This window comes from Delphinus delphis, chromosome 12 (genome assembly GCF_949987515.2).
Source record: "Delphinus delphis chromosome 12, mDelDel1.2, whole genome shotgun sequence".
Taxonomy (NCBI): domain Eukaryota; kingdom Metazoa; phylum Chordata; class Mammalia; order Artiodactyla; family Delphinidae; genus Delphinus; species Delphinus delphis.
The window spans coordinates 54,814,870-54,830,536 of NC_082694.2; the positions used below are offsets into that span (position 1 = coordinate 54,814,870).

General features: G+C 35.0%; 1 protein-coding gene across 2 annotated transcripts in view; it reads left to right on the forward strand.

The window, feature by feature from the left end:
• The window catches only part of LRPPRC (leucine rich pentatricopeptide repeat containing), a 105,660-nt gene that overhangs the window by 32,609 nt on the left and 57,384 nt on the right, over nucleotides 1-15,667 (forward strand). For both annotated transcript variants that reach the window (XM_060026704.1, XM_060026705.1), the window contains exons 14-18: nucleotides 3,005-3,071; nucleotides 12,037-12,064; nucleotides 13,827-13,884; nucleotides 14,966-15,072; nucleotides 15,285-15,362. In XM_060026704.1, coding sequence (XP_059882687.1) covers nucleotides 3,005-3,071; nucleotides 12,037-12,064; nucleotides 13,827-13,884; nucleotides 14,966-15,072; nucleotides 15,285-15,362 — 338 coding nt within the window. The remainder of the gene's footprint in view (nucleotides 1-3,004; nucleotides 3,072-12,036; nucleotides 12,065-13,826; nucleotides 13,885-14,965; nucleotides 15,073-15,284; nucleotides 15,363-15,667) is intronic.

The window sequence follows — 15,667 nt, forward strand, 5'->3', positions numbered from 1 at the left end:
AAGGAAGTTTTTATATGTTTTATTTAAGTTAGTCTTATAAGATAGTTTATGAGTTTAACTTGTAGATAATTTGAAAGTAACTTTAAAGTTAATAGGACCTTGGAGATAACATGGTGTTAGGTTGGACTGGGGACCCAGAGGACTTGGGTCCATATTTATAATTTACCTGCTGATTATAGGACCTGAAACAAATACCCGTATTGTTCTTTCAGTTTTATGAAATGGGATAGTATTGCCTATCTGTCTACCTTGTGGGAGTTGTGAGAACCATATGAGATCTTGCTTTTGAAAGTGTTTTCTAAACTAATGCTTATTATGGCCCTAAGTTACACGAAGCCATCTCCCAGTCCTCATTATTAAAAACACAGTAAATGTTTCCAAACACTTATAAATGATAGGGTGCTTTACAACGTTCATCACATGTTAATAAACTTCCTCCATTGATAGATGAAGAAAGGCAGAGAGATGTTAAATGATTTGCCCAAAGTTAGTGATTGAGTCAGAACCAAGATCATCTAATCTTATGAACTTATTTTTCCACTATACTATGTTTTAATTTAATAAATTAGACATTTTTTAATTTTAATTTTTGACATATCTATGGCATTATCTTGACAGTGTTTCATATCTTGTGAAAGAGATATCATTTAAAAATAAATATACAAACATCAATTTCTAGCACACTGAAATGTTAAAAGTTAAGATTTTATTAATGTATATTCAAATTGTGTAAGTGGAAGCTTTGTTAAAACCAGATTACTGGTATATATTATCTGTGTTTGAGGTATTTAAAATAGTTTATTGTATTATTATAAAGGGGAAGGCGAAGTGTTCAGTATGAAAGCGTTGACTGTTAGAGGTGTAGTTATTTGAGTGTAAAGTTGAGTATTAATGCTGGCTGCTATCCGAGAGTATTGATTTTGCCTTCTACTCTGTATAATATATAGATTTTCCATACTGACAAGATGAAAACAGAAGCATCAGCTGAGGAATCTAGGTGCATAAGGTGGATACATGAGAGCTGCCTTTTCCCTTTATCATACCATCCATTCCACTTCATTGTCAATCTCTTGAAATTTTTCACACTTGTTTGTTGCTAAGGAAACTAGATGCTTTTTGTCAGCAGCCTTCCAGCTTGCTGAGATGTTTCTGGTCACCTTTTTTTTTTTTTTTTGGTCACCTTTTTAGTGAATAAAAACTTGATAATATTCTGTAAAATGCTAATTTGAATAGTTTAGAAATAAGTTTCCAAGAGGTTGTTTATTAAATGTGAAAAAGAAAAATACCATGAACTTAAAGACTAAAGAAGATTTCAGCTTCCTCACCCTTTGAATTACAGATCTTTGAAGAGCAGTTAGTTCTATAATTGCTGGTATTCCCTGTAGGCTGCTTATAGATAGGCACTTTTGGTTACTACAAGGAATGGCAGGTAGTAGAGAAAAGTAAATGGCTTGTCTTTTTTTTTTTTAAATTGAGGTATAGTTGATATATAATATATTAGTTTCAGGTGTACAACATAATGATTCAATATTTGTGTATATTGCAAAGTGGTCACGATAGTAAGTCTGGTTAACATTCGTCCACATACGTGGTTACAAAAATTTTTTTTTCTTGTGATGAGGATTTCAAAGATCTACTCTCTCAACAACTTTCACATATGAAATATAGTATTATTAACTGTAGTCACCATGCTGTACATTCCATCCCCCTGACTTATTAAATGGCTTATTTTGATCAAGTTTGTGGAGTAGTAAGAAACATTTTCCCACTTGATTTTATAGGCATGGAAATTAATTTGATCAAGCAAAATTAAAGGTTACCGAAAAGCATGTGGTGTGTCCACTTTAAAATTCCTGAGTGACTAAATACAGCTCATTTCAGAGACGATTTTTAGAGTTTTAAATGCCACATGAAACCACTGAGAAACTTATGCTTCCTGTTCAAGGGATCTAACAGTCAGTCTAAAGTATTTCTCCTTGTGTGTGCGGGTTAAATTTTTATTCATATTTAGGGAGATGAGCAAATATTAAAACCTACTGTGATTTTTCCCATGAGTTTTTTTTTTAAGTTAACCAGCTATCTTAATCTTTACCTAAACTGTATTTATTAATTCTGTCTTCAGAATTTGCCTCCACTACGAGTTCCTATCTAATTCCATCCCTCTTGAATCATTCAGCAGCTGCTTTGCATATATACTGAAAAGATTAAAACAATTACTTATAACATGGCACCATTTTAATATAATGACAGGAAAAAATAAATTCAGGATATGCCTACTGTGATTCTGTCCCAAGATAATTATGGCAAGGGTTATGTGGAGAACCAGGTCTTATGCATTAAGGCCTGATTCTTATACTAAGGCAAATCAGGCTTAGAATGTCAGCATTGAAACATACAAGGCTGTATAAATACCAAAATGAATAGTAGAGCAAACAAATCATCAGAAAAGTGAAAGATCAGTATAAATCAGTTACATAACAGAGGTAAAGAGGTTATTATGACTTTAGGTTGTCACTCTTGCATGAATGCAGGTCATAGATCATGTGGAAAATAGAATGAGGAAGTGTGAGTGGTTCAACAGAATCCAACAACACTCTCAGAAAAGAACTTTCCCCCTCATCTTCTGTCTTTAAAGGGTAGTTACAGTCTCTCCCTTCATAGTGCCATGTTGTCCAGTAACATACAGCCTTGGTATGTGTACCAGACTGACTTTGAGTATGCTGGTAGATTAGTTAATTGCCATTTATAGAAAAGAATATTTATAAATTCATTAGTTGTATAGATTTATGTAAATGAAGTAAAGTGTTTTAAAAGGATAGCTTATATTGCCAGTATATATTTCTGCAATTTCTAATTAACTTTGTATGCAAACTTTAACATTTTAAAAATAATATTTCCCAGATGAAAATTGAAAGGTGTTGGTATAAATGTGCTTTCAAATAAATTGATAATTTAAGATTTTGGTTTTGGTCTGGGGTTTTATGATGATTATTTTCTTTTGCAGTGGAATCAAATACATTGCCTCTCTCATTTGCTTCATTGAGAGGCAGCCTAATTCTAGGCTTTAGGAGGTAAGATGATCACCTTATATAATCTTTGCCTGAATATAGACTGATTTCTCCTTTTTGACCTACTGTGTGAGGAAAGAAACAGATACTCTTATCTTCCAGTATACTAGTTACCTGAAATAACCTTATCTATTTTATTCTTCCTACTAAGTAGTTGTGAGTTTAGGCTGCCTTTTTTTATCATCTATTCCAAGAAATTCATACTGATTTAGTAGAGGTCTTGTTTCAAAAAAAGAAAGCACTCTTTGAATATGGCAGGTTGGAGTTATAGACAAATTTGCATGTATATTTGATTTATACTTTGAGCATTTAATTACAAGAGGAATTTTATTCAGTGTAATACTACTCTCCTCCTCGGTGTGCTCAGGGAATGTTAATGACCTTTTTTCCCAATTTTGTTGTTTTGAAAATATTCAAACATAAAGACAAGTTGAGTGGTAAAGGAAATACTTACATACCCTTTATGTAGATCACCAATTGTTGATATTTTGCCATATTAACTTGCTTTCTCTCTCATACACTTTTTCTATAATATATACATATACATATATACACTTTTTCTCCTTTTTTGCTGAACTCCTTGAAGTTGTAGACATCATGATACTGGATCCTTCAATATATCTCTCTTAAAAATAAGGTCATCATCTATGTAATCACAATACCAGTATCACTCCTAAAAATTAACAATACTATAATATCAGCTAATATACATTGCGTTAAGATTGTCCCAGCTGTTCTGAAATTCTTTTACAGCTGTTTTACTTTTTGAGGATTCAGTTAAGTTCATGCATGGTATTTGATTGCTAGCTCTTTATTCTCTTAAAAACAATTCCCTGCTTTTTTGGTGGTGGTGGGGAAAGAGTCAAGGCTTCTTTCTCTATAGAATGTCCCTCTCATATTTTGTGTTTACCTAATTTTTCCCTCACGATCAGACTCAGATTGAACATTTTTAGCAAGTATATTTCATAGGTGATTGGCAGTTCTTAAGGAATATAATGTCAGGTGTCTAACTTTGGTGCCATCAGCTAATTTTGATCATTTGCTTACATTGGTGGCCCCCACTTCTCTTCCTTGCAAAGGAACCTCATCTCCTTTGTAATTAGTAAGGCGTCTGTGGGGTGATACATTGAGATAGTGTGTCTACCCTGTTTCCTAGCACCTTTCACTCAGTGGTGATAGTAGCCATTGGTAGTCCTTGTTGAATCAGCTGTTAGCAGAGGTGGTTGCAAAAGGGTAAGTTTCTAATATTGTCATTCTTTCTTTGTTTATAATGTTAATGACTTCTGATATTGATCCCAGTAATTTTTAGACTGTTTGTTGATGGAAGCACTAGGTTTTCTGTTGACATCTCTGGAACCTCCATTGCAGGCAAGAAGAGATAGAACAAGTAGGAGGGATTCTTGTTGCCATTCTTTATTTAGCCAGTGCAATTCCACTCCTCTTATACACCTACATACATTTAAATAATTGCTGTTTTCCTGAAGTTAAGAAAAAAAAAAACCAAGGTCTGTGCCTATAAAGTTTGAAAATACAGAACACATAATCAAGTAGATAAAAATGCTAGTAGAGCCAGATTTTAAAACAAGAACCCATAATGCATTATGAAGTGAAATATAGTGACTTTTCATATAATTGTCCTTGACAAAAGACTTGAAAAAAAGTTTTTCATATAAACTTCCGGACGATGGGTATTTCCTTCTTTACCTTTATTATTTTTCTTAGTCAGTTTGAAAGGCAGTTGTTATATTTCACAAATCCGACACTTCTTTTTTTTTTTTTTGCGGTACGTGGACCTCTCACTGCCGCGGCCTCTCCCGCTGTGGAGCACAGGCTCCGGACGCGCAGGCCCAGTGGCCATGGCACATGGGCCCAGCCGCTCCGCGGCATGTGGGATCTTCCCGGACTGGGGCACGAACCTGTGTCCCCTGCATTGGCAGGCGGGCTTCCAACCACTGCGCCACCAGGGAAGTCCTAGAGCAGCTTTTAGTCTAGGATTATTCCCACTAAAGTAGTCAAGCCCTACTATTAAGGTAGTATCCTCCTGATACTGATAATTCTATCTGCTAGCCCATGTATTTTGAGATTATTAGGAATGTGAACTATTCCAATTCCATGTGTGGGTTCTGGGAATTGTCTTTTTTTGAGCTTCTGGAAAGTTCTCAGGTAGTTTCCTGGACTTCAGATTGTTTCTTCACTCGAACGTGCTTATCAGTACTTAGCTGAAGCCTGAGGACAACCCTCTGCAGTTCTCCAGGGCTCTGTATTTGTCAAGGTCTCTCTGCTCTGATAGTCTGCCCTATAAAAACAAGTTTTAATTAGTCCCTTCCAGAGAAATATTTTAAATCTGTAGGTTCTAAAACTGTATTATGTTGATGAATTTCTTCTTGTAGATACCGAAAAGTTTCAGGTTGTGGTAATTTGGCATTAATCATAAGAATGTGCAAAATCTGAAGTATTTGACCAGAGGTAATTTCTTTCTTTTCCTCCCACCCCCAAAACTATTAAAAATTCAAAACATAGTCATTACAGTCCATTATCTTGGCATTAATGTAGCCTTCTATTCTTTCATTTGATGCTGAGCCAAATAGTATATATATTTTCAAATCCCTTTGTCAGTACATTCAGTACAGCTTTTGAAACAGTCACCTATCACATGCTTCTCAGGGTCCTGTTGTACTCTTCTGGCAACTTTAGAATTGGCTGAGTGACTGAAAGCTGTTCTGAAAACCAAACTGATTGGTATTGCCAGTAGACTCCTGCAGCTCCTATAAGGATTAGCCCATAAGAGATTCACTTAAAGTTACCAGAAAAAATTATTCATAGTTATCAGAAATAAGTTATAAAACATTAAATGAGATAGCATAGTCACTTCAGCTAATTCTAAGGGAAACTTGGATGTGCATTTCGGTATTGGAATGCAATTTTTGTAAGAGTTATCTGCCTTTAGTATTACGTGCCTAATAGTGGTAGATCCATGGTCCAAGAGGCAGTAGTTCCTCCCATGTGTTCTGTAACCTATTTGGGCCCAGATTAATTTTTTATGCTATCCCACAATATTTTTGAAAGACCAACACTATTTTCTTCATATATGTTGAGAGTGGTGTTTAAGTGGCAAGCTAGTATTTCTGTAAATTGATAAGCTCAGGAGATGGTCATTGAATACCAATTAAGTGTCATGCCTTCCCGAAGTTTCCCAGTGTATAAACCAAACTGGTAGCCTATAGAGGCGAAGTCACCTATATAAAATGTTTAAAATTCAGTATTGCTATTAGTTAGGATGAGATTATTCAAGGTTATTAGGGAATTTTTACTTTAAAATTTTTTTAAAAAAATAAAGCTATTTTGAAGTATTTGAAAGGGCATTTACTCTGGTAAAGTTAGTGAGTTCTTCTGTCAAATCCAGGGCAAGAATATGTTTAGTATGAATAAGACTTTCTTTCCTCTTAACAATAGTTCCAGCTGAAAAAAGTTCAAATGAGAAGGAAGGCAGTGTACATTTTGTATATTAGTGAAAACTCCACCCCAGAAATATTGAGTCACTTCTAAGAGACAAAATGTCGCTGAAGATAGTTCAAAATTTGGTTGGCAAATACCAAAAAGAGAAATGTTTGAGAATTGGCTTGGAGGCACTTAAGTCTTCGTAGTCCATAGATAAAGAGTTCTGTGTGATATAAGGAGAGATTTTTCTGACCCAATGGCAAGAGTTTGAACTTGACAAGTGGGAATCTGTACCATTGGAGCAGAGCTGCCTTTCACATGTTGAAAAAAATCAAGTTTCTGACACTTGCCCTGTCACAGTCAACCAAGTTAAGTGCCAGGTGTTAAGTTCCTCTTTTCAGTCAGCCAGTGAAGCTCCCACTCATGACATTTTTACAAGGAGAAGGGAAGTACTTCATGAAGTACAGTTTGTGAGTACTCAGGAAATATTAGCTCTTAGCGTGTGTTAAGGGCTGGGACTGTGAGGTAATAGGTAATTCAGGAATGAATAGGAATCTTCTTGCCCCCAACTTGTTAACTAGGTACCAGAAAATAGGAAAGCAACTGCAAACTTATCTTGATAATTATGAATATATAGAGGAGAAGACACTATCTGAATGGATAAAGAAGATGTGGTGTGTACACATGCACACGCACACACACACACACACAATGGAATACTATTCAGCCATAAAAAGAATGAAACAATGCCATTTGCGGCAACATGGAGAGACCTAGAGATTATCATGCTAAGTGAAGTAAGTCAGAAAGACAAATGTCATATATCACTTTTATGTGGAATCTAAAATATGATACGAGTGAACTTATTTACAAAACAGAAACACTCACAGCCACAGAACACAAACTTATGGTTACCAAAGGTGAAATGGGTGGAGGAATAAATTAGGAGTTTAGGATTAGCAGATGCAAACTACTATATATAAAAGAGATAAACAACAGGTCCTACTGTATAGCACAGGGAACTATATTCAATATCCTGTAATAAACCATAATGAAAAAGAATATATATATATGTATATATAACTGAATCACTGTCTCTTTCTGCCAAGGTTAGGGGAGGAATGGGTCAGGGCAAGATGTGTAGAGAAGGTGCTGAACTGAGGTTAAAGGATGAATAAGCATTTGCCCAGGGGAAGGAAGGGCATTCCAGGCAAAGGCATTGAAGCTGAGGGAACAGTGCATTTGGGAACCTGATGATAGATTGACATAATGGTTGCCCATGAAATAATGGCAAGAAATAAAGCCAAAGTGGTAGCCTGGGGCTCTTCACAATTGCTCTCATTCTAAGTTATGAAGTTTAGACCTTGAGTCATGGCTTTCAGCCGCTGAAAGATTGACATAATGAAGGTTAAGACTGACAGTGGCTATTTGAAGCGGGGAGAAAAGGGTACTGGTAACAGTAGGTGGGGGAATAGGACAACAGCAAGAGATAATCAACAATTCGTGGGATCCTTTTAGGTGCCCGTGGAACTTCCGGTGAAGATAATTCTAAACTTAGCCTTTCTGAGTCTGTTTCTTCTTCTGTGAAACAGGGAATTTAAATGCCTGCTTGCAGGATTGTCTTAAAAATTAAAAAATAAAATGCACTTGGAACCTAGTACAGAGGATTGTTTTTAAGGAGCACCTAGGGAAGGAGAATTTCTGAAACAGATTGAGTAGCATCACTGGAAGACTGGCAGGTCTTCCAGTGATGCTACTCAAAACTTAATCAAAGGGGACCAGAAGGTGTTAGTTGAATTTTGAATTGAGATGAGTGGTAATAGTAAGAGTACTTTCAGTGGAGGTTTGGGGCCAGAAGCCAGATTGCACGGATTGAGTGTGTGATGAAGAAGTGTTAACTATCCTTCACACAGCTTAGTTGAAAAGATTCTGTGTGGGGTTTTTTAGTTTGTTTTTTCTGGACCTGTGCCATCTGTCATGAAGCTTCACATTCAAGGTAGTGCTTTTAGTCATTTTCAGTTACTTTAGATGTATGTACAATTTTGAAAGTTTGCCTCTGTGCCTTCCCTAGGTACTTCATGCCAGGTTTGATGGCAATTTACTATCTTAGGGATACTTTTTGTTCTACATTAAGTTGATGTTTGATGAAAGATATGATTAAAGTAGCTTTTCTTAAAAAGAAAGCCCAGTTTATTAATGCTGAGAGTTAGAATAGAGATGTAAAATTTAGACCAGAGATGGTATGTGTTTATTTTTCATTATGGAGCTTTCAATCATTCACGAAAGTAGAACTCCAAAGTAGCCACTGCCCAGCTTCAACAGTTAAGATTTGGGCAGTCTTGTTTCATTTATTCCTTCCCCACCCCCACCCCCCTTTTTTCCCCTAGACTGTTTAAAATTATGGACCTCTTGTCATTCTGTCTCGTATATACCTCAGAACTTACTTTAAATAAAACAACCACTGTAATGTTATCACACCTGACAAAACTAACAGTAATTGAGAAAACGAATTCACCGAAGTCCCAAAGGGGTCCATGGTACAGGACAGATGACAAACCACTGCAAATCTTGCCACTTAATATTGTGCACTTTTGGGCATTGGCTTCTCAAGTCCTTGCAAGCTGATTTCCCTACTCCCCTTATTCCCACCTTCCTCCCCAGCACCACCACCCCCGACCCCAGTTCCTTAGGTGTGGTAAGCATCTATCTACAGGTTCAGATTTCTTGGAATTAAAGCAGATTCTAGCCTAACCAAAAAAGATGACTGATTTTTTTATCAATATAGATTTTTAGTGTATCTTATTCTTCACTGCACAGCATTTTATCTTCTTTTTTTTTAACTAATTAATTTATTTTGGCTGCGCCAGGCCTTAGTTGCAGCACGCAGGATCTTCTTTGAGGCATGAGGGATCTTTAGTTGCGGCGTGCAGACTTCTTAGTTGCGGCATGCGGGCTTCTTAGTAGTGGCATGTGGGCTTCTTAGTAGTGGCATGCATGTGGTATCTAGTTCCCTGACCAGGGATTGAACCCGGGCCCCCTGCACTGGGAGTGTGGAGTCTTACCTGCTGGACTGCCAGGGAAGTCCATATCTTCATATTTTGAGTGCTCACTCTTCTTTCACTTACTATTTGGCCCAAAAAAAAAAAAATTTTTTTTTAACATATGGAAGTGTCAGGTAGTCAGAGGAGGCTGCTCTGTAATCAGTGGATGGATGAGATGAAAAACTTTCTTGTAACAGTTGAGAGATTGTCTTCCAGTTCAGCCTAGAGATATAATTTTTAGGTCAGTTTATCATGTCTTCTGCTAACTGATTACTCAAAGAGTTTTTTCCAAAACTGGAAGAAACACTATTAAATGCAGGGCTTCGTAAACATTTTTTTCCCCCACTTACTAATAAGTTTTCATCTTTTTCAAAACTTTTTCTTAATGTGCTTTAGTAGGAGGGATGGTTTTTATCATAAGGCAGAGGATTCTAGAGGGGCATGGAACATGTTTTTATTTTTTGTTTTGAAGTACTTATGGAGTCATGGAAGTTGCAAAGATAGGACACAAAGGGCCTGTATACTCTCCATCCATTTTCCCCCAGTGGTTACATCTCATTTTATCACACGTATGGATTTGTGTAACCATTACTGCAGTGAAGATACAGAACTATGCCATCACTACAAATTACCCCCTGCCCCCAGTACCTCTTTATCTCCCATCCACCATCCCTAACCTATGGCAGCCACTAATTTGTTCTCAATTTTTATAATTTTAGTTTGCAAAGATTATATAACTGGACTCATAGAGTATATCATATTTTGAGATTGGCCTTTTTTCACTCAGCGTAATGTCCCTGAAATCCATCCAAGTAGTCATGTGTGTCAGTAGTTCATTCTGAATGTTTTTAAAGTTGAAATAAGTGCCTTATTAACTCACTATACCAAAACAGTCCACCCTAAACTACCCAACCTCAAGTTTAAAGAGGGCTATGAATTTTTAAAAAGGCCTGTAAGTTTTGTGGGTATTTTACAATGTTAAGTATAATATAGATAATTATAATAAATATATAAATCATATTCGCATTGTAAAATTATCATTAAAATGTAACTAGTCTCTTTAAAGTAGATTCTGTGTTTGACTTAAATATACAAAGCTTACAGACATTAAGTTTACAAAGCTTAAATAGTGTAAGACTAGGGTTCATTGGTTACCCAGTTTTGTAAATGATTTTTCATTTAAACAGTCAGAATTTGGGTGAGCCGTTCTTTTTGCTTTCCTGAAATAATTTCACATTTATAGAAAATTACAAGAGTAGTACAGAGAACCTTTATATATCCCATTTATTTAACTTTTAGCATTTTTGACATTATCATTATACATTCTTTCCATCTATTTATACATGCATGTATATATAAATTTTAATTTTTTGGAACTATTTGGGCTTAGGTTGCATATGTCATGACCCTTTATCCTTAAATATGTCAGTATATAATTCTACAGAACAAGGATGTTCCCTTAACACAACTCCATCACAGTTGACAAATTCAGGAAATTTAACGTTGATGGAATATTTTTATCTAATATAGCTCATATACCAGTTTTATCAATTATTTTCTCTTTCTCGCTCTTCTTTTTTTTTTCCTCCAGAACAGAACAGAATCCAGTTCAGGGATGGATGTTAGTTGTCTTTTCTCTTTAATTTTCTCTGATCTGGAACAGTTCTTCAGGCTTTGTCATTTATGACATTAGTAGTTTTGGAGAATACAGGCTGGTTATTTTCTAGAATGTTCCTCATGGTTCCCCATGATTAGTTTCATGTTACATCCCTGATTGGAATACCGCAGGAGTGATGTTCTGTCCTTCTCAGGGAATTAAATCTAAAATGTGTCCATCAGGGCTTCCCTGGTGGTGCAGTGGTTGAGAGTCTGCCTGCCGATGCAGGGGACACGGGTTCGTGCCCCGGTCCGGGAAGATCCCACATGCCGCGGAGCGGCTGGGCCAGTGAGCCATGGCCGCTGAGCCTGCGCGTCCGGAGCGTGTGCTCCGCAACGGGAGAGGCCACAACAGTGAGAGGCCCACGTACCGCAAAAAAAAAAACAAAATTAAAAATAAAATGTGTCCATCAGCATTTCATTAGTGGTATTAATTTTGATCACTCAGTGAAGATATTGGTTCGATTTCTCCATTATGTGGTTACTGTCTTTACCATTACAAGTCATAAGCAGTCTTGGGTAGACACTTTGAGACCATGCAAATATCCTGCTCCATCAAACTGGGACCCCAAGATTTACTGATTCTTGTTCTTGAATCAGAGCAAGAGCAAGAATCAGTAAATGTTATTTTGAGGGTTCGAAGTAAATGAGAGTCAATCTTTCTAAATTACCTTGGCTTGAAAATTCACCTTGAATTTGGAAACACTTATTTACTTACATTTTTTAGGACTTTGATCTGTATGCATTGCATATAATAATTGCTAGTGTCTTTTAACTTAAAAATGTTTCTTAAACTTTTGGGTTTATTTTTAATCCTTTGCTGCCCCCTGCAGGTCTATGAATATAAATCTTTGGAGCAAGGTAAGTATTCGTAATATTGCAAATCATAACATGGTATATAAAAAGCAAAAGTTATAATAGCTTCATATATTTGTCATGTATCATTATAAATTAAGTGAATTTAGAATCTTCAAGTTGGTCATTTTAGTTTTAAAACTGCTTTCCTGGAGCATGAAATTTATTATTGAAGTGATCCTTTACTTTGTCCTAAATTCTTCATAAGGTTTTCAACTTTTCCAAAAAACAACTGTTAACGTTATTGCAGTAACCATACAGATTTAATAATTATTTTTAAAAATATATGCATGTGTGTATATGTTTGTGTATCTACATGTATATCTATATATGAATGATATACAAATAAATTTTAAACTGTTATCTTTTTAAGAAGTTAACTGCTTTTATGCAGGAAGTACAATGATCCTTATGCTGAATTACAAGAATATTTGTAGCTTAATAAAATCAGAATGCACATTATTGATTGGAATTCCCAATTTAAATAATTTTTAAAATCTTATTTTCATTCAGTTCTGTTTTTAGTATTAAACTGCCATTCAAACTATATAGTCAGTTATAATATATGGTTGAGATATTTATATTTAGAACTAATTTTTTGACTAGAAAGATTTTTCATTGGTTTATTAAATGTGTCTTTGTTCAAAATGTGGTGTTAAATTTGGCTGTCATGTCTGATGTATGGCTACAGCTTCTGGTAGAATTTATTGTCTACTTTCTACGCATGTCTGTGTTGGTTAAAAAACAGTTTGTAGGTAAGGATTGTTTTGTTTTGCTTTGCTTTTGAACAGTTTCTACCTTAACCTTTGAATTGCTATTAACAGTAGCATGATTTTATGGTGGAGTGAAGTGGGGTATGGTCAGTTTTGCCTTATTTTCCATATTAGAAAATAAATAGTTGAAGAAGCTGCTGTAGTTTGAGTTGTTAATACTTATGGTATGTGCTGGGCACTATTTAAAGAACAAATAAGTTCAATCGTAGTATACACATGAGGTAATTCAGAATTCCTAACTCATATCACTTCAGAAAACTATGTTCCTTTCTTATTATCTTCTGCCCGTGGATATATAGTCAAGTACTGTGATCAAAAGTTAGATGTCAGTACTGTATGTAGGTTTTGTAATCGTTTTCATCATAAAATATATATTTGAATTTTTTAAATTGAAATTTTGTGGGCAGAATTAATGTTGATGAGTAAGTCTTTAGTTTTTGTGTATTCGGTTGATAAGAATCAATGAGAACAAACATGTTAGAACTTTCAACCCCCTTTTGTTTTAATGCCATTAAAATGACTGGGAAAATGTTGAAAAACTTAAAAAAAAAGTTATTTAGTGGTTCAGGGAATTTTACTTTCTTATTTCTGTAAAACTACACTTAAAAGGAGGAAACTGGACCAATTTCAATAAGACCAAAAACAATACAATGACAAATAACATTGGTTGATAATTTCTATAAGATATTTCCTGTTATAACAGTTTATTTAAAACAGTATATAAAAGATCAGTTTAGAGGCTTTCTTAGTGACATTTCATGAAACATTGCAGTTTTCCTTCAACATGGATTTGTTTTGTTTTTGTTTTTAAAAGACAAGCCTATTATTTAAAAACGAAACAATCTCCTTGGCAGGTGGGGATGGTGTTGAATTACTATGATACAGAATAACACCTTACTGGGGAGAGGCTTTATTATTTCAAGAATTCAATTTCAGATTGTATTTGTTCTTGTTTGCTTCTCTTGCTGCAATGCACGCATTTCCTGTCTTACCAGATAACAAAACTGTTGTACAAGGATGGACGTTATTGCCAGGAGCCTCCAGGACCAACGGGTAGCGTTTCAATTTCGATGATTGTAACTTATCCACAAATCCATTCTTCTGTGTAATGATGGACTAGAAGGATTACAGCAGTAAACATTTTCTTTTTGAAAGTGAAATTTGAAAACATTTGGTTATAAATCTTTATATTGATAACCACAACATTTTGAGATCTGTGAGGTGTTTGGTTTTATCATAATTGTTTTTTCAAAGGGAGGGTTGGGAGGGCTTTTTTTTTTAGATATTGAGGAAATGCTTCTTATAGAATCAATCAAAATAGACTTAAAAATTAGTAATCCTTAGTGTTTATGTGATTTTAATGTTTTGCCAGTATAATCAAACATATAAAATAGTAAAGCGGTCTTGTAGATTTTTCCACTTAAATATAATTTATTACCTAAAATATATTATTTGACATTTAATGATTTTTGTTTTCACATAATAAAGCCTAGAATATATGGGTTTCTGTAAGAAGGTACCCTTCTTGAAAGTTCGTATTTTTCTATCCTAGGTATTAACACATGGCCCTATACATTTTATGCTTGAATGCATAGGAAAATTACTGTTGTTACAAAGCATCTTTGTTAATCTCGGTTTTTCATTGGCTAATAGGCAGCTCTCCACAGGATTACTGTATCTGCTTATTAAAATTATTTAACTTTCTATACTCAACATTTAACAGTCCTCTCTAATTTTATGTTTCCCTACTAAGTATTGCCCACCAAAAAATTAGTATAGAAATGTGTACAAGGCATTTATTTATTCTCACTATTTGTGATTTGGACAGGAAAGGGGTAAGGCCTTGGGCAGGACAACTTCTGTCACAGAGTGGTGGAAAAAAATAGATTGAAGTAAGATTCAGTACTGAAAAGCTGTCACTCGGTCTGAAAATAATTAATATTCCTTTCACTCACCAGTTAGATATGTGCTCCCAAACCACATAATCTCTATGCCTCAGTGATCATTGTTGCCATTTCAGTGCCTCTCATCAGGGTGACATCTCACACCAAAATGATTTCTTATAAATTAATCTTGATAACATGACAGTCTCAGTAATTTTAGTGGAATGCTTTCTCTTGTTTTTTTTCCACAGAAGCTGTTGGCTATTTTCTTTATAACTTGATTGACAGCATGAGTGACTCAGAGGTACAGGCCAAGGAGGAGCATTTGAGACAATACTTCCATCAGCTGATGGAGATGGTACCATTTCATTTTTTGCTATATAATGCCTGTCCTGCCTGACATGTATCTATTAGATTTGAAATTGCTGCTTTTAAGTACAACCAGACCACTTCTCAATGACATAGACGAGTTGGAGACTTAAATTATGTCTGAGATAATTTCTGTTAGACAAATCTCAGTTTGGTTGTCTAAAACTCAGTTGTTTTTTCTCCTCCCTTCCCTTTGCACAGAATGTAAAAATTCCTGAAAATATCTACAGAGGCATTCGTAATCTGCTGGATAGCTACCATGTTCCTGAATTGATTAAGGTGTGTGTGAAACAGTAATCAACTTTTTAAAATGCTTAATTTATATATAAAAGCATGTTAAAATTTTATTTAAATATGTTGCTTTTGGCCAAAAGTTTATTTAAATGACAACCTTTAAAACAAGGCTTTTCATTGATTGTTGGTAAATGCTGTTTATATATTGAAGAACGTGTTTAAAGTATTTATTACAGTGGTTATAAAGCATGAACAGAATTTCTACAAAATTTTGGAAGATGGAAAAATAACAGTGAAATGAAATGAAATTTCCAAAATTTGCTTTTGACATTTGCTAATATATTTTACAC